We start from the raw sequence: 27676 nt of genomic DNA on the forward strand, positions 1-27676 counted from the left end.
AGCTCTGCTACGAGGAAACATCCAGACAGATGTTTGACTCTGGACAGATGCTGAGTCCGTTCACCACCAGACTGAAGGAACAGCAGAGCTCCTCTGACAGCTCCTCTGTGGAGCTGCAGGTGAACCGGCTGGAGAGCAGCAACGCCCTTTTTTTTTTTCAGCACCGTTACAGGGGATGCACATCTATGTCCCTGTAGCTACATTTTATTGTCTGACCTTCCTTCACGGGGGTTGGTGCACATACTGTCAGTCCTCCTGTGTAACTTTTTGCTGGGAAATATGACTGAAGGCACATGGAAGTCTGCACGCCCCCATGAGTTGACGACATAAGGAGCTAATAAAAAAAAAATGAACCGTGTATTAATCGGTCAAAGTTGTTGTTATCGGTTAAAGGGGGACAACGAGGAGTTTCTCCAGCGGCAGAACGAAAAATTCCACGACAATAAAAAAGTCTGATATTAATGTGGATGAATCTACGTTACCACTTGTTAATGGGCCAATTTTCAATCAATATATCATTTTGTCTGTATCGTTATGTTGTTATTATTAGTGGTGGTGGAAATGCTGGGCGAGCCGACCAGCGTTTCTTTACTTTCGGTTTCGTGGCGAGTCATGAGAATAACGCCGCCGAATCTCCGTTTATGGTGGGAACTACGACGGTATGTGATCGTCTTCCAACCTCTGACTTTAATTCTTGATAAATGAAAACATGAGTCTGTCTTGCACCGGTCAAAGAATTTCACGGTGCGGAGGCTCATAAATGTAGTGTGAAAACACTTCGCTTTTCCAAAACTCCTCGTTGTCCCTTTAATCATGTGCATCCCGAGTTGAATCCACTCGGCTTCCTGTCGGACAAATCCCCCGTCGGCCTCGGCCCGTGTTCGATGCTGCTGAGTCCCAGTGAGGGGACGTTGCTGCTGCTGCTGCTGCTGCTCTACAGGTGTGTGTGTCGTGTGTGTCGTAGCCTGCAGCGTCGTGTGTGACTTCAAACGCAGCTGATCTCAGATCGGTTTCCCTCCTGGATGAGAGGACGAGTGGAGCGGCTTTGATCTCCCCGACTCTCCCCGACTCCGCTGAAGAACATGACACCTTGCTTCCTGCAGGGGATGATGGGATGTTTTCTCTCCTGATCGCCACCTGCTCCGGTCAAAGGTCAGAGGTCAAAGGTCAAACGTCCTCTGACCTTTTCACCACCGTTAACTCTGGGAGTTTCCTCCCTTTTTCTAAAAAGACGAGCAGCAGCTGTCGCCGTGGTGACGCTACATCAGGTGTTTAGTTGTGTATCGGCATCAAGACGGCGATGGCGGCCAAACATGGCGGCGCCAGAACAAATGCCACAGATTATTATACACAAAATAAAATACACAGTTTCTTTGTTGTAAGAAACAGAGATTTATATATTTATTTTTACTGTGTTTCCTCGTAGCAAAACTTCTCTACCACAGATCCATGAGTATCAGATAGAAATGATATTAAAGCACTTTTTTTGTTTTTGTAAGGAAATATATAAAACTGCAATAATAATAATAATTGTCAAAAATCAAAGATGGACAATGTGGAAATAAAAGAAATAAAGAACTTTATTCACCCCGAAGGAAATTCTTCTGCCATTGTTGCTCCAAAAGGAAATGTGTAAAGGAAATAAATAACATTCAAAGAGGCAATATATGGTAAAATATATCCTACAATGTCTAAAACAATAAAATATACTCTACTAGTGCAAAGGGAGCAACCTGAACACAAGTTAAATACAGTGCTATACAATATAATACTAGTGCAAAAGAGCGAAAACATAATGTAAAAACTAGGTTTGTTGTTGTGTTTTGGACATATTACTGTTTATGTTCACCTACTGTATACTGAAGAGTGAGGAGTTTTACTAAAACTGACCTCAGAACAGTTACAGTATCATCAGAGTTAGCACATGTTTCCTCGGCCTCATCTGACTTTTATTTTGATCATATTTCTACTAACAGCTGTTTTGTTCTGTTGAGCATCGTTCATTTCATCTCATATCTATTCAATCCATTCATGGTTTATTATATACATTACATAATTATATACATAACAACATAAATGAAAAGGAGCAGGATGAAGAAACACCTGCTCCTTTCTATAGTTATAATTTAGATACCAAGCATTAACACCAATACCACGCACTATTATAGAGAATTAAAGATGAGGAAACATATAATATTAACAAGAAAACTTATTTTTCTCTTCCTCCTTCTTCTCAAACCCAAAACGTCTTTTCTTGTCTTTTCTTGTCTTTTCTTGTCTCTTCTCTTCTCTTCTCTTCTCTTCTCTTCTCTGTGAACGCGCCGAATCTTCCCAGGAAACAATTAAGATCTGGCGACAACGTCCTCCTCTCCTCTCCTCCCCCCTCCACCACCACATCCCCGTCAGACTGAGAAAATTAAAATGATTTCTGTGACATTGGCCTAATGTGTGTGGGCCGTCAATTACCCGAGGTAACCTAACGCTGCATGCGTTGATTGCTCTGTAGATTAGTTGTGAGTGGCAGCTTTATGAAGGCAGCGAGACGCCGGCGCTTCATTTGTCAGATTTAGAGCGACTCCGGCCTCTAGTCCACAGAGTCTCTGCTGCTACTGCTGTTACTGTTGTTGCTGCTGCTGTTACTGCTGTTACTGCATCAACTCATCTCCACACCAGGCGCTACGCAACAAACACGACTCGTCAGAATGCAAAAATACGAGGGAGCACTGCACAAACTCTATATCTTACCAAGAATATTTGTCTTATTTCTAGTCAAAATGTCATTTCTAGTCAAACAAATCTCATTATACTTAAAATAAGACTCAAAACATAAAAAAATAGCTTGTTTTTGACACTTTTTTACTTCTTTCAAGCATATTTTCACTTGAAATAAGTAGAAAAATCTGATAGTCCAGCAAGCACAAAAAACTTGCTTTCACGGGCAGATTTTTCTACTTATTTCAATTGAAAAATAGTTTGAAACAAGTGAAAATTGTCTAAAAACAAGTTAATTTTTAGGCCATGAGTCTTATTTTAACTGGAAAGAGGTTAGTTTTGACTAGAAATGAGACAAATATTCTTGGAAAGATTTTGAGTTTTTGCAGTGAGGTGGTTTAGGTTCAGTTTGTGTGTCAGGATGCGTCATAACGATCAACAAACTGTCGACCTGCTGATCGTTTACAGGAAGTTTTGAGGGAATTAACTGGAACACACGAAGCTGAGAGTGTTTTATGGTTTTTATCTCTGACGGATTCTGTAAAGACAGAAAATCAACTCTTCTGGATTCAGGAGAAGTTTGATCATCGAACATGAAACAGTTCAGAAGAACAAAAGACAAAACTTTTCTTCAGATAGACACGTTCTCCTGTGTTTTCCATCTGTTCCCTCGGCTTCTCTCTGGAGCGCTAGGTTGGCGTCTGTCGGCCAATCAGAGGAGAGGACCTCTCTTCTTGAATCCTGCAAGTTGTTGGATGGATGTGTTGGGTCCAGGTGGTGAGGGGGCGGGGCTTAGTTGTGACATCACAAAGTCACAGGAAGGGGGAGAAGATGAGTTGTGAGCTGCACATTCACCACGCTATGAGATAATAACACAACGTTACCACACAGAGTTGTTTTAGAGGGAAATACAGAGACTGCTTGATGAAAAACTGTCCCTGAAGGCAACGCGCATCAGCGGTTTTGCATGAATTTCCCTCTAAAACAACTCTGTCTGGTAACGTTGTGTTATTATCTCATAGCGTGGTGAATGTGCAGGTCACAACTTGTCCACCAGAGCGTTGTGAAGTTGTTGGATTGTGTATTTGATGAGTTTGATGAGGGAAACCAAAGAAATCCCATAATGAGCCTCCGTAGCGTAGCTCTGAGCAGCTCACGGCTCTGCTCCGCCGTTCTAAAAACAGCTTGCACCGACAATTACAGGTAACGAACCTACTGCTATGACTATAGGGATTATGGCAATGGGCCAATTTGCCAAAAATGTTGAACTATCCCTTTAATTAGGGGACAAATCCTGCATCGTTCCTCTTTAAGTCTCCAGAAGAAGCAGCTTTATTCTGAAGGGTTACAGACAGATTTAGTCTTTTAATTTGAAGGATCTTGGTCTTTTAATTTGAAGGAGTGGCCTCACCCTCAGTCTGCTTCACATCCAGATTCATTAACGCTCCACACAGGATAAAACTAATCCAGCGGTGACGCGTTAATGTTATTAAAACGACCACATACTGAACCGAGCTTTAATATATGAACCTTAATTAAACCATTATAATGATAATAATAATAATAATGTTCAAGTTAAAACTCTGTGAGGAAGTTGAGTTTTGGTCTTTAAAACTTCTCAACTCCATTAAAAGACTTTGTTATCATCAAAGTCTGATCGAGTTCCTTTTCTTTTTTTTAAGGTGTAAACAGCAGGGTTTAAACAGGAGTTAATTTATGACGTGTTTTTCTCACATTAAAACCAGTGAAGTGACGGTGGAAGAGAAAATCCTAAATATATTATTATTATAATCTAATTAATTAAACCATTAATTTTCCCATTAAGAAGCTTTTGTAGCTTCAAAGAGCTTTGGTTTTTAATGAAGGTGAAAACTCAGGGGTGGTTTTAATGTTGGCCATTTCAATTATCACAGCGTTTTTTTTTTTTTTTCCGTCTTTGAAATCCTTGAAACCAGCAGAGACTTTCTAAAAATAAAATACAACCTTTTTAAATATAAATATTATATTCTAATCCATTAATGAAGCCAACACCTCGTCCTTTCAACCACACGACCGACGTTTTTGTTTTTACTCTTTGTGGTTTTCACTCACAAAATCCACGCTTCGGTTCACATCACCATTTTGTGGGATTTCTTGGTTTCCCTCATCAAGCTCGTCAAATACACAATCCAACAACTCCACAATGCTCTGGTGGACAAGTTGGGACCTGCACATTCACCACGCTATGAGATAATAACACAACGTTACCAGACAGAGTTGTTTTAGAGGGAAATTCATGTAAAACCTCTGATGCGTGTTGCCTTCAGGGACAGTTTTTCATCAAGCAGTCTCTGTATTTCCCTCTAAAACAACTCTGTGTGGTAACGTTGTGTTATTATCTCATAGCGTGGTGAATGTGCAGGTCACAACTTGTCCACCAGAGCGTTGTGGAGTTGTTGGATTGTGTATTTGATGAGTTTGATGAGGGAAACCAAGAAATCCCATAATGAGCCTCCGTAGCGTAGCTCTGAGCAGCTCACGGCTCTGCTCCGCCGTTCTAAAAACAGCTTGCACCGACAATTAAAGGTAACGAACCTACTGCTATGACTATAGGGATTATGGCAATGGGCCAATTTGCCAAAATGTTCAACTATCCCTTCAATAGTGTTTCACCATCTCTCATCTCCCACAAACTCGTTCCTACTGTTGATCATTCGTTCTTTACATTTGTACAACTGGCAAAAAGTGAAAAAGTGACTGGTTGTTTGTTTTTTAATCAAACACAAAAAGTCTGTTTTTTCATATTTCAACTCCAGACTCAGATCAAAAATAACAGGCCACAGGACTGAATTAGATTTTAATATTTATTTTTACGTGTTTACGAGGTTTGGTAAAGATACGTTGTTGTTTTTTTAAATAGAAAGAACGAATGCTACACGGGTCGCTTCCCTGTCAGGTAGGGTGATGTATAGACGTTGATGATGTTGTGGTGAGTTTAGTAACAGGCTGCTGATGAATGTGGGTCAGTGTGTAAACAAGCTGCAGCCTGACAGACTGATAACTAACCCAGCCAGGTCCCTTTCCCTTCACACATTTATTTATTCTGCGCTGGGAATTGATTGAACCAATATTTTCTCATGCCGGGGGGCGCTCCATAATTCACCACCACCACCGCTGCTGCTGCTGCTGCTGCTGCTGTGTTTTAATCCTGCACACGGCCGTCGTACATCATGTTGTTGCTCTGCATCTGGCCTCCGACTCTCATCCTCCTCGGCCTCAGGAGTCGTCTCTTCCTCTGGAACGGTCGTTGTTGTTGTTGTTGTTTTTCTGGAGCCGTTAGGACAAATGCTGCGTTCAAGACAACTCAGAAGTCGGAAAAAAACCAGCTCCGAGTTGTAAAAAATAGGGATGCACCGAATATTCGGTAACCGAATATATTCGGCCGAATATTGCAAAAAAAGCAACATTCGGCCTTCGGTGGAATGAGCGCAAAGCAAGGCCGAATATAAAAAAAAAAAAAATTAAAAAAAGTCTGATAAATACGCGATCGCGCAACGATCGAAACGGCAGCTTAAACCCCAGCTTTATTAGTAAGTGACTCCTACTGCTGGAAAAACAACAGCAACAAGAGCAGTGGGGGGAAGCTGCACAACTTTGGGGTCGGGACCCCACGTGGGGTCGCCTGAAATTCAAATGCGGTCGCCTGAAATGTCTAGTAGCCTAATTGATGAATTTAAAAAAATCTGACCAAGAAAGGTTAGGAACCACTGTTTTAAAAGACACTTGGGTTTTTTTGGAATGTACTTGCATAGATCTTTCAGCACTCACAATGGGCCGATATCGGCCTAAATGAAAAACTTTATATGACTTGTTGTGCTTTTTTGATGAGCAACGGCAACTGGAATATTCAAAAACTGTCAGAATAGTCAATAAACATTTACTTACTTTGAAAATTAAGTTAAAAAAATATTTTATTTAAAAAATTTATAAGCACTTTCGGTATTCGGTATTATTCGGTTATTCGGCCAAGCGTTTTGATTTTATTCGGTATTCGGCTTCGGCCAAAAAATGCCATTCGGTGCACTCCTAGTAAAAAATGAATTGAACGGCGTTGAACTCGGAAATTACAGGTCGGAAACTTGGGTATCATATCAGAGCTCCGACTTTCCGACTTGACGTCACGACAACATAAAAACATGGCAGCCCTCGTCTTAAACAGTTAGAATTTAGACATTTTAAGTTATTTGTTGAGGTTTGAGTGTATATTTTTGTGTATTATTGCAGTAGCCTCTATGAAATACGTTTATATTAAGCTGTGATTGTTGTATGGTGCGAAATTGTGGTTCCTCGTATGTGACGGAAATATATATTTTTTTCTTTTTCTTACAGTAAATCTTATTTCAAAAGATGGGATACATATAAGTGATGCAATTTCCATAATGTATCACATTAGGCACTATGGTCACATTTAAATAATTTATTTACAATATAAAGGTAACAATTTTACCAAGAATGCCCTCAAAAATCATGATCCAGGGGGTTGGGGGGGTGATCGTCGATCCTCTCTTTGACTTCAATGCTCGAGACCATGACGTAATTTCGATCGATTTCGATAAAAAAATCGAAATCGTGACACCCCTAATAACGTTATATGTGCACTCATCTGCGGCGTCTCCTCTCCCACGAAATAATTTACTGCTGCATTTATTTTTCGTATTCAGCGATGAGCCACAATAATACGCCAAACTTCCTTCAGGTATCCATGTTTCTTTTCTTCCGAGTTCCTGCAGCGTGAACGCAATGATGTCGGAAGTCGGAAATTTCCAAGTTGGGAATCCCCCGACCTCCGAGTTGTTATGAACGCTTCCAAAGAGCCTGGAGCTGGAGTCGGGGTCAGCTGCTGTGCATTTCTAACCCCACAGCAGTGACTGAAGGCTCCTGAGAGTCACACACACACACACACACACACACACACACACACACACACACACACACACACACACACACACACACACACACACACGGAGTTCTGCATTTCTTTCTGTGCACCAATTAAAATGCATCAAGTGCAAATCACCTGCTGGTTTACTGTTGGAGCTGTGGGACCGGGGTCTGGTGTCCGCCGCTGTGCCCAGAATGGGAATGGGAGCTGATTAGTCTCGCTTGGCCGACTCTTCTGGAGAATCCATTCAGTGCTGCAACGAGGAGGAGGAGGAGGAGGAGGAGGAGGAGGAGGAGGAGGAGGAGGAGGAGGAGGAGGAGGACTCACATATAAATCTGTCAGAGTGTTGGCTCCCTGTTTGGAGGTTGAGATGATGAAGATGAGCGGCTTTGATGAAGTCCTGTTTCCTGGAGGTTTTTTTCCTCAGTGTTTTGTGTTTTTGTGTTTCTAAAGCTGCAGCTCAGATCGTATAAAAACATTGTGCATTGGCTTTTTTTCTCTCATGATGGTCATTTGGCTTGTAGGAGCCATTTCCACATTTATTTTGTGTTTTAAAATTGGTGAATTTCCATTTAAACAGGAAGTGACGTAATGCACAAAGGCCAATCGGCGCCAGGTGTTGCTGATCTGAAAGTGAACCGGTTTTGACTGTTTTGTTATTTCGTATTTTTAGTTTATATTAGAACTTTTGTTTTTAAAGGGATAGTTCAACATTTTGGCAAATTGGCCCATTGCCATAACCCCTATAGTCATAGCAGTAGGTTCGTTACCTTTATTTGTCGGTGCAAGCTATTTTTAGAACGGCGGAGCAGAGTGGCGAGCTGCTCAGAGCTACGCTACGGAGGAAAAAGGAATTTCTTGGTCTCTCATCAAACTCATCAAATACAAAATCCCAAAACGCTTTTGTGGACAAGTTGTGACCTGCACATTCACCACGCTATGAGATAATAATGGAATGTTACGAAACAGAGCCGTTTTCGAGGTAAATACAGGGTAAATACAGAGTCTGCTTGCTGAAAAACTGTCCCTGAACACAACGCGCATCAGCGGTTTTGCATAAATTTATCTCTAAAACAACTCCGTCTCGTAACGTTATCTCATAGCGTGGTGATTGTGCAGGTCACAACTTGTCCACCAGAGCGTTTTGGAGTTGTTGAGTTGTGTATTTGATGAGGAAAACCAAGAAATTCCCTTAGCCTCCATAGCATAGCCCTGAGCAGCCTGCTGCTCTGCTCCGCCGTTCTAAAAATAGCTTACACCAACAATTAAAGGTAACGAACCTACTGCTATGACTATAGGGATTATGGCAATGGGCCAATTTGCCAAAATGTTGAACTATCCCTTTAAAGGAACTGGGGTTTCTGTTCACAGTAACTATTGGTTAGAGAAGAAATATCCGGTTGGACCGACTCTGATTCTGACGCCCCACCAGTTTGGATTTCTTTCAACCAGTCACAGGTGGAAAAATGGCTTCCTCATGGCTACACCTAAAAAAATTGGTAAAGGATGTTTGTTGAGTCTGTGATACGACTTTTACAAATAAAACAAACAAGCATGTGGTGGTTATTTTTCAACTCGGAGATCGAAATATCCGTGGTTCCTGTTGTTGTTTCCTTTCTCCAAGGGGAATGTGTAATGGAATGGAGCGTTACACTGATGCTGCATTCACCTGCAGTCAGGCGGACGGCCGTCGCTAACAAACCAGATGTCATTTTAGTCACAGAAGTTCAGAGAAAGCCGGTAAAACAATACCACATCACCATGACAACATATTGTCACGTGTATTGTTTTGCCTCGTGCTGACGGACCACTTGTTTACATAGAGGCTTGTTTATGCCATTACGTGCAGTCGTCCGTCTGCCGTCTGCCCAATTTCAGGTGAATGCAGCATGAAAAATACCATTGAGTTGCTTGTGATATACAACCACAACGCTAGATGGGAGGAATATCCTACACAATGTCCCTTTAACGACCCTCCATAGAAGCTGAGCAGATAAACATCAGGAAGAAGAACTGTGGAAAGATGTGAGTCACAACTTCCTGTCAGGAAACAGAGACACAGTGAATGTCTGTACAGTAGTTGTCAGTCTGGATCGGGATGTAAATACACTGAACCGACCGTCTCTCTGTCGTATTTTGGGGCTGAAGTTTGTGTTTTTCCTGCTCCGGCTCTTCAGAGACTCTGCTCACGGAGCCTGACGGAGACTGAGAGGGGCTTTGTGCTCCTCCGGCCGTTTCTCACAGCCTGTTTACGGCCTCTCTGCATGTTGGGACTGTTTATGAGCCTCGTGGACGCCGCTGTCAGGACGCCACGAGCTCTCGACAGACCTCAAATCTGTCACAGGCCGCCACCGCGAAGGAGAAGGAGACCGAGACACAAAGAGAGTCATTCAGCCTCGCGGCGGGAACGCTGCATTTACAGACCGTAATTATGAAGCCGATGCGTTTTGTTTAACGTGAAGTCAAAGACACCTGACAGCTGAAGCAGATCTGCTCTCATTTGCATTTTCAATCTGCAGTTTTTTATTCTCCGAATCTTTAACCTCCTCCTCCTCCTCCTCCTCCTCTCTCCTCTCCGAACCGTCACATAAATCTCACCGTCGTCGGCGCGTTAACGGCTCTGTTGTGATGCGACGCTCAGGTTTGTGTTTTCAGCCGGGTGTTGATTGTAAAGCAGCAACAGTCACATGACCTCCTCCTCTCCCTCCTCCTCCTCCTCTTTGTGGTGTGAGTGTGAGTGTGAGGAGCCTTCGATTATTGGTTTTTACAGCCTCGGCCTGACGTGAGGCTTCGCTCCGTCTCCTCTGGAAGACAAAAGGCAGATTTAGCCCTGAAACGCTCCCGCTGTGGCCGCTCGGCTGCTCCCAGGGGTTAAAAAAACAAAACATAAACCTCAGTGAAGACGCCGAGTTACAGAGATGAACAAGAGTCAACGAGCAAAACACAGCGGCAGCAGACGGAGATCGGAGCAGAACCTCAGGAAGTCACTGAGACCGCGCCGTGACCACGAGCTCACAACAACAGTTTGTAGCATCGCACATGAGAACAGTTCATGACACTGTTAGCTTCAGGGTTTCCGCTACATGTAGTTGATTGTGGCGCCACGGCAAAATAAAAGCCGCCACACCTTCAGAATGATGTTTTTTTAAAACAATGTAAAGCAGGTAGGGGTGTGACGATACACTCATCTCACGAGAACGAGACAAGACGAGATTTTAAGAAAACTACAATAACAAAATATATGACTGGACCAACAGACCAAGTTGCACATGCATTTTGAAATGTTTCATTATAACTCTTTACATGTAGTAATGCATGATGTAAGCATGAGCTTTTAACTTCTTCCACAAATTGAAACTAAAACTAATATTTATAAAAGTTAAAATAAAATAAATGAAATTAAATTAAATATTCCTTTCTTTTTTTTAAGTGCAAACAATATTATGTGCAGTGTTTCCTCGATTTAAAAAAAACAACAACATCTCGTCAAGTTTAATCTCGCGAGATCTCGTGGCACGAGATCTCTCACACCCCTAAAAGCAGGGTTTCCACTACCAGTTGCCATTACCTGGCTTGCACCCCTTTCCACTACACAGTTACAACTCTACTCAACTCGGTTTAGGTGCTTTTCAATCACAGCTGAGTTCTTCATCGTTCCTCCTCAGCGGCGGCGGGGTCGTCATTTTATGGCGGCTACGGTTGTGTCGTCTCACTCTCTTTTCCACTCTCTGGTTTTCCATACAGCAGTGAACTCAGGTGAAAGAACAACAACAGTCTCAGTACAAATTCTTTTTTCTTTGATTGTCGTGTTGGACTTTGCGCTCCAGTGCTAGTGGAAAAGAAAAAACAACCAAAAAAAAAACCAGTAGAGACGTGTCCAGCTGAGTCGCGCTAGTGAAAAGGGGCCATAAATAATAACTCCACTAAAGTGTCTACAGCTAAACAAAACACTAAAGTATGTTTCTGAAAACATTTCACACGTAAAATGGTCAGTGCAGTGACAGAATCTTGATTCATATTTGATCAACACTGCCTTGATAGTTTGATCGGAGTTTCGCGAGCCGGCCGCATTGCGTTGGACGGACGTCATTTGCATAAAGTAGAGGTCGAGTTGTGATTATGCAAATTCACATACGACGACTCGTCAACTCAACCATCATGCACCGCACGGACGGATCTCCTGCTCGCCATAGAAAATGAATAAGATTTGTTGACTTGACATCCGTCGCCGGATTTGGTGACTCCGCCTCCTCCTGACTCCAAGTTTATCCAAATATGGTCAAAGAGGAAGAGCCTGTTTAGAGCTGAGACTTTGGCGCATCATCCACCTGTAACTCAAAGAGGCCACGCCCCCAATTACACAGACTGCAAACAAACTGCAGCTGTGTTAGTTTCATTTTTCATTTGTCCTTTGGTTTATTGAGCAGATTCAAACAGTTGTGACTCTCCTGGATTGTTTTTAACAGTGTGGTTTCGTAAGATAAACTGTTGGAGTAAATGTTAGTGTAGCAGCGATTTCATCATTCGGATGTGTGTACGTTGTGTTTGTATCAGACGTCCAAACACAGATCGCCTGAGTCTCTCGTGTCGTTTCCTCTCTGATGTGCAGTAAACACAACACACGTCTCATCTCGTCTCGTCTTCCTCTTCCTGTTGCAGAGCCGCGTTGCGTTTGGACGAGCAGGAATCGTGTCAGTCAGACGGTGACAACATGTTTCCACACGGATGTAGATGAAGAAGGTTTTTCTCTGAACGCAGATGAAAAGCTGCGTGGTTTGAAGGTGAAGCGACTCGGTGCAACAAAAGCTGAGCTGCATAAAAAACACAACACAGCAGCAACCCACTCACTCACACTCACACTCACACTCTGAGAGCTGCGTTCGCTGCGTTCGCTGCGTTCGCTGCTGCAGTGTAAATTCACCAGCCGTCGTTGTCGTATTGAGACAAATTACACTGTATGAAGTTATGGGGCTGTAATTATGCAAATGAGGCAGCAGAATGCGGGGGCGGAGGGAGTTGAAGAGGTTCACACACAAGTTGAGTCACAGCCGGCAGCGGCGGGCGATGAAGACGAGGGTGACGGCGGCGGTGGAGAAGGGCAGGTTGTTGGTGCTACAGGCCAGAGAGCCGCACGGCCGCTGCACGTTTAAAGGGATAGTAGCTTTTTTTTTTAAGTGGGTTTGTATGATCTACAAATAGCCCCCATGTACTTGAATTGCAGTAGAACAGTAGTTCTCAACCTTTTGTACATCAAGGACCCATAAATTGACACAAATTAGACCACGGACCCCCATTGGACCAAATTTAGAAGTAAACACCAGAAATACACAAATATTTGTTCTGAGACTGAAGAACATTACTTTTTATATACTTTTAAATTAGGGCCAATGGCGTGAATTTTTGGAAATAGCCTATTATAGAGAAATTTCTGGAAAAAAGTGGTCCAATTTCTCCAAAAAAAATTAAACATTTCTAGGAAGAAGTGGTAAAATTTCTCGTAAAAAATGTTCAAAATAAAAATAAAAAAGTAAACATTTTCTAGAAAAAAGTGGTAAAATTTCTAAAACAAAAAAGTTTTTAAAAAATCTAGAAAAAGTGGTAAAATAAAAAAAAAAAAAAAAAAAAAAAACTTATAAAAAAAAGTGGTAAAATTTCTCGTAAAAAAAAAATTCAAAATAAGAAAGTAAAAATTTTCTAGAAAAAAGTGGTAAAATTAAAAAAAAAAAAAAAAGAAAAAAAAAACTTCCAGAAAAAAGTGGTACATTTTCAAGAAATAAATTGGGGACCCCCTTCAGAGGGTTCACAACACTGTATGTTGTAAATCTCTGGGCAGGGCTATTATGGGCTGCCGTTGCTAACGGGAGGAGTGCAGAGAGTCTTCTACTGCAATTAAAGTACTTAGGGGCTATTTGTAGATCATACAACCCCACTTTAAAAAAAATGCTACTATCCCTTTAAACATTCACTAACTGTGCAGAAGCAGAAGGTCTCTGAACGTATCCTAGTAACACGTCCTTTGTGTTTCAATATTCCTCCTTTATACCATGAACACACACACACACACACTGTACCCTGCAGCCCAAATTCAAACTATAACACAGAGTGTGGATTCATCCGCCAATGAAAGTAGTCCCCGAACCGTGAGCAGCTGTTACACTGAGCCTCTGTTTAAAAATGAAGTGATAAATGTGTGAGGTGTGTTTGAAGATGCAGCCTGGGAGTCGTCGTGTCACTGGTTCAGCAGGTTTTTTGTTTTGTTTTTACCTGCAGCTGAACAAACACCTGCTGATTAGAAACCATGTGATAGGAGAAAAGATGCACGGTCTTTTAGAAACGATTTTTCCTGCTGCTGTCAGACAATACGATACATTACAATCCAAGATGATACAAGACAATACGAGAAAATACGATAGGTGGCCATACAATATGAGACAATACAAGATGATACGATACGAGACAAGACAAAATAATATGATACATATGTTACTAGTACACTCTCCCTGCCTCCCTTGCCTACCAGAAGCTTCCTCATTCAGCTGTTGTTAACATTTCCATGTCCCTCCTCTGTTGCTCACCCTGAGGTTTCTCAGATTTTTCCCTGTTAAAGGGTTTTCCATGGAGTTTTTCCTCAGTGGATGTGAGGGTCTAAGGACAGAGGATGTTGCTACGATGCCATGTGAAGCCCTTTGAGACAAACTGATTGTAAAAACGGGCTATACAAATGCAATCGCCTTGCCTTGCCTTTTTACGAGACGAGACAATATGATACAAAATGATACGAGACAATACAAAACAATACAATACATGACAAGATGATATGATTACCATGGGAAGTTAAGCTGAGGAATTTTGTAAATATTCCAAATTGGAAACTTTCCATGGGAATTATGGGAATTTATGGAAATTAACTGGAAACTGGGGGTCATTAAACAAACTGTATCATGTGAATATTTAGTTTTGTCATAAGCACACATCCATGCAAAATAATACAATTAAAAACATGACATTTCAACAGATTTTGCTGCATGTGATTGAGGAATAACAGAGATATTCAAGTACTTGCATTAAATCTGGTTGTTTGAGCCAAGATTATGCTACAATATATTTTCACCAACTATATTTAAGTTCCATGTTAAGGGCCAACCTTGAATTTTGTAAACTTTGGATTTATTCCCATATATTCCTGTTAATTCCCATGGAAAATTTCCAACTTCAAACATCAGATCATCGGGACTTTGCTTTGATCGTAAAGTGGAAATCGGGACAAAAATCGCCCCGATTATCCTTAAACCAATGATCTCCAACCGTCTTCACAGCAGAGGAGGTTCGGAGCATCTCTGCAGAACCAGCAGCTCAAGAAACAGAGCTCAGAGCTTCACCACACACACACACACACACACACACACACACACACACACACACACACACACACACACACACGTACAAACTGTCTCTCACTTTAATGAGCAGCTTAAAAGCCATTTGATGGAGGCCTCTGCTTACAGTTTAGATAATAGATGTCAAAGATCAAGTCATGATTCTCCCACTGTCCACACACACACACACACACATACACACACACACACACACACACACACACACACGTATTTAATGGATCCTATAATGAGTGTAAACCTCACGTCTCTGTGGAGACGCAGTAACTTTATGACTTCATCTCACTCAGTGTGAGATCTGAATCTCTGCATCCCATAATGAAGAAACGTACATTTCAACATTTCAATTAAGACCCTTCGTCATAATTAGGAGATAACGTGTCTCCTGAGGCGGCGGCGACGCCCGTCTCCACGGCGACCGTCAGGATCAGATGAGTGAAAACAACAACTGCTCTTCTTTGGGTTTTTCATTGGGAACTTTAAAACCACGTGGAGGTCTGAAACAGGTGGACATGTGAATCAGACAGATGCTACGCTAACAGTTTCCCTTGTAACACAGTCTTTGTGCTAAGCTAAGCTAAACATATAAACACGTCCTTGTTTTTAAGTCTATTTTTTGTTTCACTTTTGACATATTGTCCTGAACTTCCTCTTGTTAAAGCTCATGATTTAATTAACAATCAAATTAATTAATGGTTTGTTAGATATGACTTTTCCAGATTGAGAAACTAAGCCCCGCCCCCTCAACGTGACAGGATTGGTTCCTTAGGTTTGTGGCATCAGAAACTCAAGGCTAACGTCCATTAACATTTTTTTTTTTGAAAGGATGGGGATTTTTCATATTTATAATCACTATAATATAATATATACGACGGAGTATTAGGGCCACATTGACAAATAAAAAAATCACAAACTTCGAGAATAAAGTCGCAAATTTACGACTTTATTCTCGTAATGTTATGACTTTTTTCTCGTAGGAAATGTACAACTTTATTCTCGTAAATTTACAACTTTAACTTACGACTTTATTCTCATAAATTTATGACTTTATTCTCGAAGTCCGGGTTTTTTTTTCTCAATGTGGCCTTAATACTCCGTCGTAAATATATAATGTTATATTGTTAATTGTTAGAACATATAATCATATTGATATTCAGTTTTTGGTAACCCTTTAATTTACAGGCCGCTAATTACGTAATAATGTCAAGAAATAGCCAAGAAATAAAAGTCAATTTCATAGAATTGCATGTTTTTCATAAAGGCAAAAGATTACACATGCTTTTCATGCTGAATTTTTTGGGAAAGGCCAGAATTTCTGAAATTGACCGTTTCTGGGCTATTTCTATGCATCAATTGTTATTTCTTGGCTATTTTATTCGAAATTGACTGTTATTTCTGGGATATTTCTAGACATTGTGACACAATTTCTTGTTATTTCTTGGCTAATTCTTCCTGTAAATTAAAGGGTAACCCAGTTTTCTTTGAAAAAAGCTTTAAAATCCTCATGTTTGAACCAGATCTCCACCTGATTCCCGTCCACTTCCTGTCTGTGGCTCCTGCTGCTCAATTTGTCGTTTGGTTGAAACCAAATTGGCAGAAAAATACGTCGGTGTCCTGATGCTTTTACTGCTCCGTAATATTCACCTGTAGGCTATAATGGCAGCGTTGGTGGGGCAGAGCGAAAACCCGCCCGCAAATAAAATACAGCCAGATTTATGGTTTAAAGTGGCTTCACGGCTGCAAATAGCTTTTCCATTAACATTAACAACAACAATTTTGCGAGCAGTGAATCAGTGAAGAACATCAACGGCGTTTTGCTGCTTTAAGGACGTCTCTCTTCATTTCCCCTGCACTTTTTATAAGTGCTGCGTTTTTTAAAATGAAGCTTTAAAAGTATTAAACGGCTTCGGGGGGAAAATGGCTCTAATAAAAGTGGAGCGAACACAAGAAGCATTTGACCAGCTCAGGCTGTGCTGAAATATTTACATTATAGTACATCAGAACACTGAGACCAAGAGGCAGCGATAAATCAAACGTTATTTAGCTTCAGTATCAATAATTATAACGACTAGACTTATTAGTATAAAGGTATAAAAGTAGATGTTTGTGTTAAAGCTCCATACAGTATAAAGGTAGATGTTTGTGTTAAAGCTCCATACAGTTAAAGGTAGATGTTTGTATTAAAGCTCCATACAGTATAAAGGTAGATGTTTCTGTTAAAGCTCCATACAGTATAAAGGTAGATGTTTGTATTAAAGCTCCATAGAGTATAAAGGTAGATGTTTGTGTTAAAGCTCCATACAGTATAGAGGTAGATGTTTGTATTAAAGCTCCATACAGTATAAAGGTAGATGTTTGTGTTAAAGCTCCATACAGTATAAAGGTAGATGTTTGTGTTAAAGCTCCATACAGTATAAAGGTAGATGTTTGTGTTAAAGCTCCATACAGTATAAAGGTAGATGTTTGTGTTAAAGCTCCATACAGTATAAAGGTAGATGTCCATGTGTAGTGTGATTATAAAGCAGCTCTAGGTTTTATATTAATACTGTGAAAGTATCAAAGCCTCAGTCCACAGAGAAATGCACACAGCCTGTATTCAGAAACTGAGCCTTAAAACCAGCAGTCAGGACTTCCTGTCACTTTGTGATGTCACAACATGCTGCATTCACATGGAGTCCAGCAGACGCTATGGTAATACTTTGTTTCCTACTCTTTCTTCTTTCCTTCCTCCTTCTTCTTAGCTGGTTTATTAATGAACGTGAAACTCTTGAAACATGCTCTCTGACTGGATGGATTTTCCCTTCGGGTTGCCGTAGGCTACAAACATGGCGGCGCAAGATGGCGGCACTCTCTAAAGCAAGACCCTTGTTATTTGTAATATAAAAAGAATAATTATAAGGCTACGAAAACCAAACACATTTTATTTTATAGCGATTTAACACTTATACAAATATATTCATGAGTAGTAGATTCAGATTTTGCCAATAAACCTTGACAATTATTACACACTGGACTTTTACCCGATCGTCGAGTGTGTTCCCAACATAACAGACACCTATGGAGGCTTCATCTCCTCCACACTGATAATAACGCTGCATTTTGTAATAATCTGCTACATTTTGAAATCAAATTCTTGAACCGAAAACCACATTTTATTTTATAGCGATTATGCACTTATACACATACAGCGGGGAAAATAAGTATTGAACACGTCAACATTTTTCTCAGAAAACATATTTCTAATAGAGCTATTGACATGAAATTTTCACCAGATGTCGGCATCAACCCAAGTAATGCACACATACAAAGAAATCCGAACATTAATGTCCATAAATTAAGTTATGTGTAATAAAGTGAAATGACACAGGGAATAAGTATTGAACACATGAAGAAAAGGAGGGGCAAAAAGGTATGGAAAGCCAAGAAAACAGCTGGAGTTTGTCAGTATTTAGAATGTAATCCTGTCTCCTATCAGTACAAAGTAATATCTGCTGGTTTAGTCCTGATTGATGCCTTTTAAAAAGGTTTCTCACCACCAAGGTGTCAGACAATAAGAATTGCATGGTGGGCAATGGCAAAGAGCTGTCTAAGAGCTGTCTAAAGACCTACGCAGCCAAAGATTTCAAACAGAAGAGTCAAAACAATAATCAGAAGGGTTCCCTAACAGTCCAGGACACTGGTGGGGAGCTTCAGAAAGATCTGGAATCAGCAGGTACAGTTGTTTCAGAGAAAACAATAAGTAATGCACTCAACCATCATGGCCTCCATGCACACACACCATGCAAGCCATGGCAGTTGAGTGCATTACTTACTGTTTTCTCTGAAACAACTGTACCTGCTGATCCCAGGTCTGTCTGAAGCTCTCCACCAGTGTCCTGGACTGTTAGGGAACCCTTCTGATTATTGTTTTGACTCCTGTTTTGCAATAGTAAGGTTGTGTAGGTCTTTAGACAGCTCTTAGACAGCCCTTTGCCATTGCCCACCATGCAATTCTTATTGTCTGACACCTTGGTGGTGAGAAACCTTTTTAAAAGGCATCAATCAGGACTAAACCAGCAGATATTACTTTGCACTGATAGGAGACAGGATTACATTCTAAATACTGACAAACTCCAGCTGTTTTCTTGGCTTTCCATACCTTTTTGCCCCTCCTTTTCTTCATGTGTTCAATACTTATTCCCTGTGTCATTTCACTTTATTACACATAACTTAATTTATGGACATTAATGTTCGGATTTCTTTGTATGTGTGCATTACTTGGGTTGATGCCGACATCTGGTGAAAATTTCATGTCAATAGCTCTATTAGAAATATATTTTCTGAGAAAAATGTTGACGTGTTCAATACTTATTTTCCCCGCTGTATATTCATGGGTAGTAGATTCAGATTTTGCCAATAAACCTTGACTAATATTACACACTGGTCCTTTAAATAATACACAAGAATTTGTTGCAGACAATATGCAATATCGCCATCGCTGTTCTGTCGGACCGTTTGTTAGTGTTTCGTGTCCCGTCCGTCTGCCAGATTCCATGTGAACGCAGCATTAGTTCAGCTGTAGGATAATAACGTGAACCTGAAAGCCACAGCAGGTTTAGTGGGTTCATGCTCTGTGTTTGTGGAGACCAGAGCAACAGCAGCAGCTTATAAAATCAGTGAAGTCAAGTGGAAAGTGAAGTGAAGCTGCAAAAAAAATAAATATATATTTTAAAAAAAAGAAGAAGATAAGAAACGAGGTTGAGATCGGCTCCTCAGCTGCACCGAGTGATAAATCAAAGCAGCACTGAAGATATCGGAGGGTACAAATGACGAGAGCACATGAAATATTAATTCATCCATTTGTCAAAGGATGTCGATGTTTTCAGAGTTTTTATTTTATTTTTTATTTTTTTTTACTTCAACAGTTAAAACTCTGTGACAAACCATTAGAGTCAGATCAGTGAACTCCTCCTCCTGCAGGTGGAGAGTAGACGAGGCCTAATTGTCCCGTTGGTCCCGAACCAAGCAGCCGACAGGACGCACAACTTCCCTGGAGGTCAATTACTTCCTGTTGTGTCGCTGTGTGTGTGTGTGTGTGTGTGTGTGTGTGTGTGTGTGTGTGTGTGTGTGTGTGTGTGTGTGTGTGTGTGTGTGTGTGTGTGTGGCCCTGTGATCTGTCCGACATGAATAAAACATCAAAGCCGTCGTCGTTATCTTGCCACCGCACTCTCTCTCTCTCTGGGCGTCCCAGGTGGAGATTAAGGCGGCGGCGGCGGCGGCGGCTGATGAAGCCAAACGAGCCGAGCATCTGCCGAGGCCTCGGGCGCCTCCCCCACCCCCCAAACCCCCCTCAACCCCCGAGGAAAACGACACAAAACTGGACAAATGAGTCTGAGGAGGAGGAGGAGGAGGAGGAGGAGGAAGGCTGGGGGGTAATTAGGCAGCAGGTTCCTCTGCAGCAGGTTCAATTCCCCTCCAACCTCCTGTTTCATCTGGTGTTGAACTGATCTGCTGCTGCTGCACTTTGGTTCAATTAAAGGATCAATACGTGAGGAAGTGATCAGTGATAATCACTCTGAGCCGCTTCCTCTCCTCTGATTGGCTGACTATAACAATAGAAATAGAAAAAAACAAAAAAAAACAGAGCAAATTTCAGAATAAAACGCTCAGAGAAACCAAAAACCTGCAAGAGTGTGTTTTGGATGGATGGTGTTGTCCAGGTGGTGAGGGGGGCGGGGCTTAGTTGTGACATCACAAAGTGACAGGAAGTCCTGACGGCTGGTTTTAAGGCTCAGTTTCAAGGCTTTAACACAAACATCTACCTTTACTTTGAAGGAGCTTTAACACAAACATCTACCTTTATTTTGAAGGAGCTTTAACACAAACATCTACCTTTATTTTGAAGGAGTTTTCAGACAAACATCAGCCTTTATTTTGAAGGAGCTTTCATACAAACAGATACCTTTATTTTGAAGGAGCTTTAACACAAACATCTACCTTTATTTTGAAGGAGCTTTAACACAAACATCTGCCTTTACTTTGAAGGAGCTTTAATACAAACATCTACCTTTACTTTGAAGGAGCTTTAATACAAACATCTACCTTTATTTTGAAGGGGCTTTAACACAAACATCTGCCTTTATTTTGAAGGGGCTTTAATACAAACATCTACCTTTACTTTGAAGGAGCTTTAATACAAACATCAACCTTTATTTTGAAGGAGTTTTAACACAAACATCTACCTTTATTTTGAAGGAGCTTTAACACAAACATCAACCTTTATTTTGAAGGAGCTTGAACACAAACATCAACCTTTATTTTGAAGGAGTTTTAACACAAACATCTACCTTTATTTTGAAGGAGCTTGAACACAAACATCTACCTTTATTTTGAAGGAGCTTTCACACAAACATCTACCTTTATTTTGAAGGAGCTTCAATACAAACATCTACCTTTATTTTGAAGGAGCTTTCATACAAACATCTGCAGTCACATCTTTTTTCATCTCTCTGTCATTGTCTCACTTTGGTTTATGGGATGTTATTCAATAAGTTCCAGATGATTCAAATAGTTGTACTAAAGTATCTGCTTGTGTAACCATGGTAACAACTTGGTGTCACCAGTGTCGACAGTGGGAGGAGACTTCAGCAGGTTCTGTGCTGTGTTCTTCTGTTCAATCCAAACTTTATTTACATTAAATATGGTTTAGATTTTACATCAAATCGTCTTGTATCTTTGTAGCTGAGGAGGAATAATGTAAATATAGAGATGCATGGTTATTATGAGGACTGGGACTGGATATAGTCTTGGAAATGGTCTCACATTGGTTTGGTCTCAGTCTGAGAGCCGACAACATGGCTCCTCGGTGTGAAGATCCAGATGTTTCTGTTTCAGTCTCATCTCTTGTTTCCGTAGTGAGTTTTTTCTCTGGAGGTTCAGGTTGAGGTTTTGTGAAACAGAGCTGCAGATCTTCTGTGTTGAATCTGTGTGTTATGTAAATCTGCTGCTGACAGGAGCTGACGTCCGTCCACAGAGGAACTGAGACCACGGCTGAATATAAAAATCTGAAAAGGAAAAAAACACTTGTGCTAAAGGATGTCAGCGTCGCTTTGTCGCCCATAGCAACAAGGTTGGAGGTAGTGGAAATAGAGGAGGAGGAGAAAGAGGAAGTGGTCAGGGCTTCATGTTTTATTCAGAGAGACGAGGAGAACAGAGAAAAGCACCGCTCCAGCTGCTGCTGAAGACACCGATCTGATCGATTAGTGTCAAAGTATTGATCACAGACACAACACACACGTTTTACTGACTGACTTCTGTTTGTTTTTAAAGGGATAGTTCAACATTTTATCAAATCGGCCCATTGCCATAATCCCTATAGTCATAGCAGTAGGTTTGTTACCGTTAATTGTCGGTGCAAGCTGTTTTTAGAACGGCGGAGCAGAGCCGTGAGCTGCTCAGAGCTACGCTACGGAGGCTCATTATGGGATTTCTTGGTTTCCCTCATCAAACTCATCAAATACACAATCCAACAACTCCACAACGCTTTGGTGGACAAGTTGTGACCTGCACATTCACCACGCTATGAGATAATAACACAACGTTACCAGACAGAGTTGTTTTAGAGGGAAATTCATGCAAAACCACTGATGCGCGTTGCCTTCAGGGACAGTTTTTCATCAACAGTCTCTGCATTTCCCTCTAAAACAACTCTGTCTGGTAACGTTGTGTTATTATCTCATAGCGTGGTGAATGTGCAGGTCACAACTTGTCCACCAGAGCGTTGTGGAGTTGTTGGACTGTGTATTTGATGAGTTTGATGAGGGAAACCAAGAAATCCCATAATGAGCCTCCGTAGCGTAGCTCTGAGCAGCTCACGGCTCTGCTCCGCCGTTCTAAAAATAGCTTGCACTGACAATTAAAAGGTAACGAACCTACTGCTATGACTATAGGGATTATGGCAATGGGGCAATCTGCCGAAACGTTGAACTATCCCTTTAAAGCTTTGTGTTTTCTTCTTTCTTCTGTGTTTTAATCCAAGCGTTGAAGGCTGTTTGTAGAGCTCCTCCTCCTCCGTCATGTGATTGGCTGCTGTCAGTCAGTGATGTCACAGTCAGCTGCTGCAGATGTTTGTGTCCAAACAGGAAGCAGCGTTAAGACACAGCGAAGCTCTGTTCTCCAAACATCTGCAGCTGATGTTGATGTTGATGTTTGTGTGAGAACAGGAAACACTTTGACCTTCGTGCGGTCGGGACAGTTTCCTCCGTCCAGAGAGACAGGACGTCTTCTCTCCGCCGCAGGTCAAAGGTCAAACCCACAGAGCTACAGTAAACATCTGTCACAGCTGTTCTGTTCTTCTCACGTTAGAACTTCCCCTGAAGGACGTTTACAGGAACTTCTATGGGGCCAAAATGAGTTCTAACCCTTTATTTGACATCACAACGCTATGAACTCTGGGTAGGGGGGGTAAGGGGTAGGATAGGTGTCCATGGCGACCAGGCCCCAGGCTCAGGGGGGATGAGGCGGCGGCGGCCGGTGACATCATCACGCTCCGTCAGCTCCTTTAGTTTCTGCTTCGGTCCAGAAGAGGAAATGATGTGCATCTCAAATCCCTGATTCTGTTGTAAAATGTATGAGAGCGAGGAACCTGAACACAACACGGCCGGGGTCGACTGCACACACACACACACACACACACACACACACACACACACACACACACACACACACACTCACACAGATAATACTACATCAGCAGCAGCTTCTCGTTCCTCAGATCAAGCTGCAGTGTTTGTGTCCGTCCGTCTGCAGCTGCTTGTTGTTCAGCTTAATCCCAAATTGTCTGGATATTAAATATTTGGCGTTGAGAGACCTGCAAACAGGAACACAACACACACACACACACACACACACACACACACACACACACACACCGGCCTCCAGGCTCTGTGTCGGCTGCAGGTTGGACTTCATCATCTGTGACCGACCGGATCAGAACATTCACACCGAATGCAACAGATGCGAATACAATCGCTTGAGACGCTTGTATCGCGCCGCTCGATCATTTTGGACTATTCGCGTCATTCTTTTTTCTTTTTTTCTTTATTTGTTTATTTGGGTGGGACAGTGCACATCACTGAACATATAAAAACATGTCAATGTGCCGGATTATAGCAGAAATGCTCATTTCCATCTGGAGTCCCAAAACATAAAAACAGTTCAGTGACAGAAAAACATAGTATTATACTGTAAACGACATAACAATGCAGACAACAAGGACATAACAAAACAACTGTAATGAGATAAAACGTTGACATTTTTACAACACTTCCATGGGTAGTGGGACCTAAAGAGTTTCTGAGAGATCTGAGAGAGTGCATGGGTACCAAGTTGTATTGCACGGTGCCCTAAAGTGCACATCAGTTTAAAGTGCCAGGTGTATTGCATCAGATTCGCACTTGTCGCACTTGACGCTCAGGGGGGAAAAAAAGCAGAGGCGCTTGCCCGCTCATTTTTGAACCGGTATTTCTCAACCCGCTCTCTTTCCACGTCGTAAATTCATGCAAAACCACTGATGCGCGTTGCCTTCAGGGACAGTTTTTCATCAACAGTCTCTGCATTTCCCTCTAAAACAACTCTGTCTGGTAACGTTGTGTTATTATCTCATAGCGTGGTGAATGTGCAGCTCACAACTTGTCCACCAGAGCGTTGTGGAGTTGTTGGATTGTGTATTTGATGAGTTTGATGAGGGAAACCAAGAAATCCCATAATGAGCCTCCGTAGCGTAGCTCTGAGCAGCTCACGGCTCTGCTCCGCCGCTCTAAAAATAGCTTGCACCGACAATTAAAGGTAACGAACCTACTGCTATGACTATAGGGATTATGGCAATGGGCCAATTTGCCAAAATGTTGAACTGTCAGTAACCAAACAATAGTTCCTTCCAGAGTTACGGCTCATTCGCAAAAACCTTTCAATGGAAACAGCTGCAGATAGGAACTATTGTACTTTTTTGAAATTTTAGAAATATCCCTTTTATTTTGCGAAAACCTGCAACGGAAACCAGCAACTGATGTTCACTGTTGTGGCTCCATCTGGCAAATTCACACATAATTAGGGGTGGGCATTGCCAAGGACCTCACGATACGACACGCATCACGATACTTGAGTCACGGTACGATATGATATGATGTTGCGATATCCGAAATTTTGCGATATATTGCGATATTCTACATAAGTTTACTGAAAAATGTAAAAGGCATTATGCATCTTAAAATCCGAGTTGTATGTACATCAGATGATAGTGATAATTCATGGGACAAACTGAGTCAAAACAATGTAATTCAAATTATCCATGCCATTTTATTGTAACTATACAAGCGTAAGTTACAACAACATATTTGCATGAACAACACACTGTCTGAGGTAGCAGTACAGTGACACCTCGCGGAGCAGAGGTGCGGAAGTCGTACTGGTTTTACGTCTGAAACATGATTTATTATTTGAAAAAAAACGATATATCGATATTTCGATTCAAATTTTGAATATCGATATCGATATCGTATCGCGATACAAAATATCACGATATATTGCCGTATCGATATTTTTGCCCACCCCTACACATAATTGCGCAATATAGCGTCTTCTGTAAAGGAGCTCAGTGGTTGGTTGGACGTTGGTTCCTCAAACTGGACTTTATGAAATGTAATTTACCCAGAATGCATTGCACCACAGTCTGTTGTTCAGCTGGATTCCTTCCACGTTGTTTTACAGGAGGCTGCTCTTTAAAACATGAAGGAAGGGTTTTATTTGTCTTTTAGTTCCTCCTCCCTTCTTGAATCTGAAGCTTCACAGCCTCTAAACTCGAGGTTCACACACACACACACACACACACACACACACACACACACACACACACACACACACACACACACACACACACACACACACACACACACACACACACACAACCTCCATCAACATCCACGGCTTCAGGGTTTCTGTGGTCGGTTGTTACTGCGGCCATTTTTAGGAGGAGGAGGAGAAGGAAACAGTAATTACAGGCCATTACGGCTCTTCTAAGTCCACTCAGCTGTGGTCTGTCACACACACACACACACACACAACTACACACACACACACAAAACTACACACACACACACACAGGCAGGAATCTGTGGCTTTTATCTCAGAGTGAATGTGGATAATTTAAGTTTCCTGCACATTTCTGAGTCGTGTAAACGTGTTATTATCAGACAGTGTGTGTGTGTGTGTGTGTGTGTGTGTGTGTGTGTGTGTGTGTGTGTGTGTGTGTGTGTGTGTGTGTGTGCGTGTGTCAGTGACATAAAGGTCCAGTGTGTGTGTGTGTGTGTGTGTGTGTTCGTCCTCTAATCTTCTCCCAGATAAGAAAACGTTCTCGTAGCTCTAAGTGAATAAAAGTCCCATTCAGATGTGTTGTATTAACTGACCGGAGCAGAGCTGGCTCCTGATTGGCCGAAGCACCTGTCAATCAATCACTCACTCCTCCATCTGACCCCGCCCCCTCTCTCTCTCTCTGTGCTGCAGATCTGTCGGAGAAGAAGAGCGACCTGCGTGTCTGTGACGACTCCACCTGTCGCTACGGCGGCGTCTGCAGAGACGACGGAGCGACGCTCAAATGTGTCTGTCAGTTCCAGGTGAGATTCTCTCTTTCTTTCTTTCTTTCTTTCTTTCTTTCTTTCTTTCTTTCTTTCTTTCTTTCTTTCTTTCTTTCCCTGTTTTTGCTTTGGTTCTTTCTTTTATTCATGTGTTCTTTTTTTCTTTCTTTCTTTCTTTCTTTCTTTCTTTCCTTTTTTTTACTTTGGTTCTTTCTTTTATTCATGTGTTCTTTCTTTCTTTCTTTCTTTAGTTCTTTCTTTCCCTGTTTTTGCTTTGATTCTTTCTTTTATTCATGTGTTCTTTCTTTCTTTCTTTCCCTGTTTTTGCTTTGATTCTTTCTTTTATTCATGTGTTCTTTCTTTCTTTCTTTCTTTCTTTCTTTCTTTCTTTAGTTCTTTCTTTCCCTGTTTTTGCTTTGATTCTTTCTTTTATTCATGTGTTCTTTCTTTCTTTCCCTGTTTTTGCTTTGATTCTTTCTTTTATTCATGTGTTCTTTCTTTCTTTCTTTCTTTCTTTCCCTGTTTTTGCTTTGATTCTTTCTTTTATTCATGTGTTCTTTCTTTCTTTCCCTGTTTTTGCTTTGATTCTTTCTTTTATTCATGTGTTCTTTCTTTCTTTCTTTCTTTCCCTGTTTTTGCTTTGGTTCTTTCTTTTATTCGTGTCTTCTTTCTTTCTTTCTTTCTTGCTTTACTTCTTTCTTCATGTGTTTGTTTTTGTTTCTTCCTTCCTTCCTTTCTTTCTTTTTCGTTCTTTCTTTCATTCATTTGTTCTTTGTTTCATCCTTTCTTTCTTCTTTTGTCTGTTTCTGTCTTTCTTTACTTTTTCTTTCTTTCTTTCTTTTTTCTTTCTTTCTTTGTGAGTTACTAAATGTTCCTCCTCCTCCTCTTCTGCCTCCTCTTCCTCTTCTCCTCCTCTTCCTCCTCTTCTTCCTCCTCCTCCTCTTCCTCTTCTCCTCCTCCTCCTCCTCCTCTTCTTCCTCCTCCTCTTCCTCCTCTTCCTCTTCCTCCTCTTCCTCCTCCTCCTCTTCTTCCTCTTCCTC

At 41.4% G+C, this 27676-nt stretch overlaps 1 protein-coding gene across 1 annotated transcript in view; it reads left to right on the plus strand.

The window, feature by feature from the left end:
- Positions 1-27676, plus strand: part of LOC311001069 (tomoregulin-1-like) — a 79355-nt gene that overhangs the window by 16450 nt on the left and 35229 nt on the right. The window contains exon 2 of the mRNA XM_083992034.1: positions 26566-26675. Within this exon, the coding sequence (XP_083848160.1) occupies positions 26566-26675 (110 nt within the window). The remainder of the gene's footprint in view (positions 1-26565; positions 26676-27676) is intronic.

This window comes from Trachurus trachurus (genome assembly GCF_905171665.1).
Source record: "Trachurus trachurus genome assembly, chromosome: 17".
NCBI lineage: Eukaryota > Metazoa > Chordata > Actinopteri > Carangiformes > Carangidae > Trachurus > Trachurus trachurus.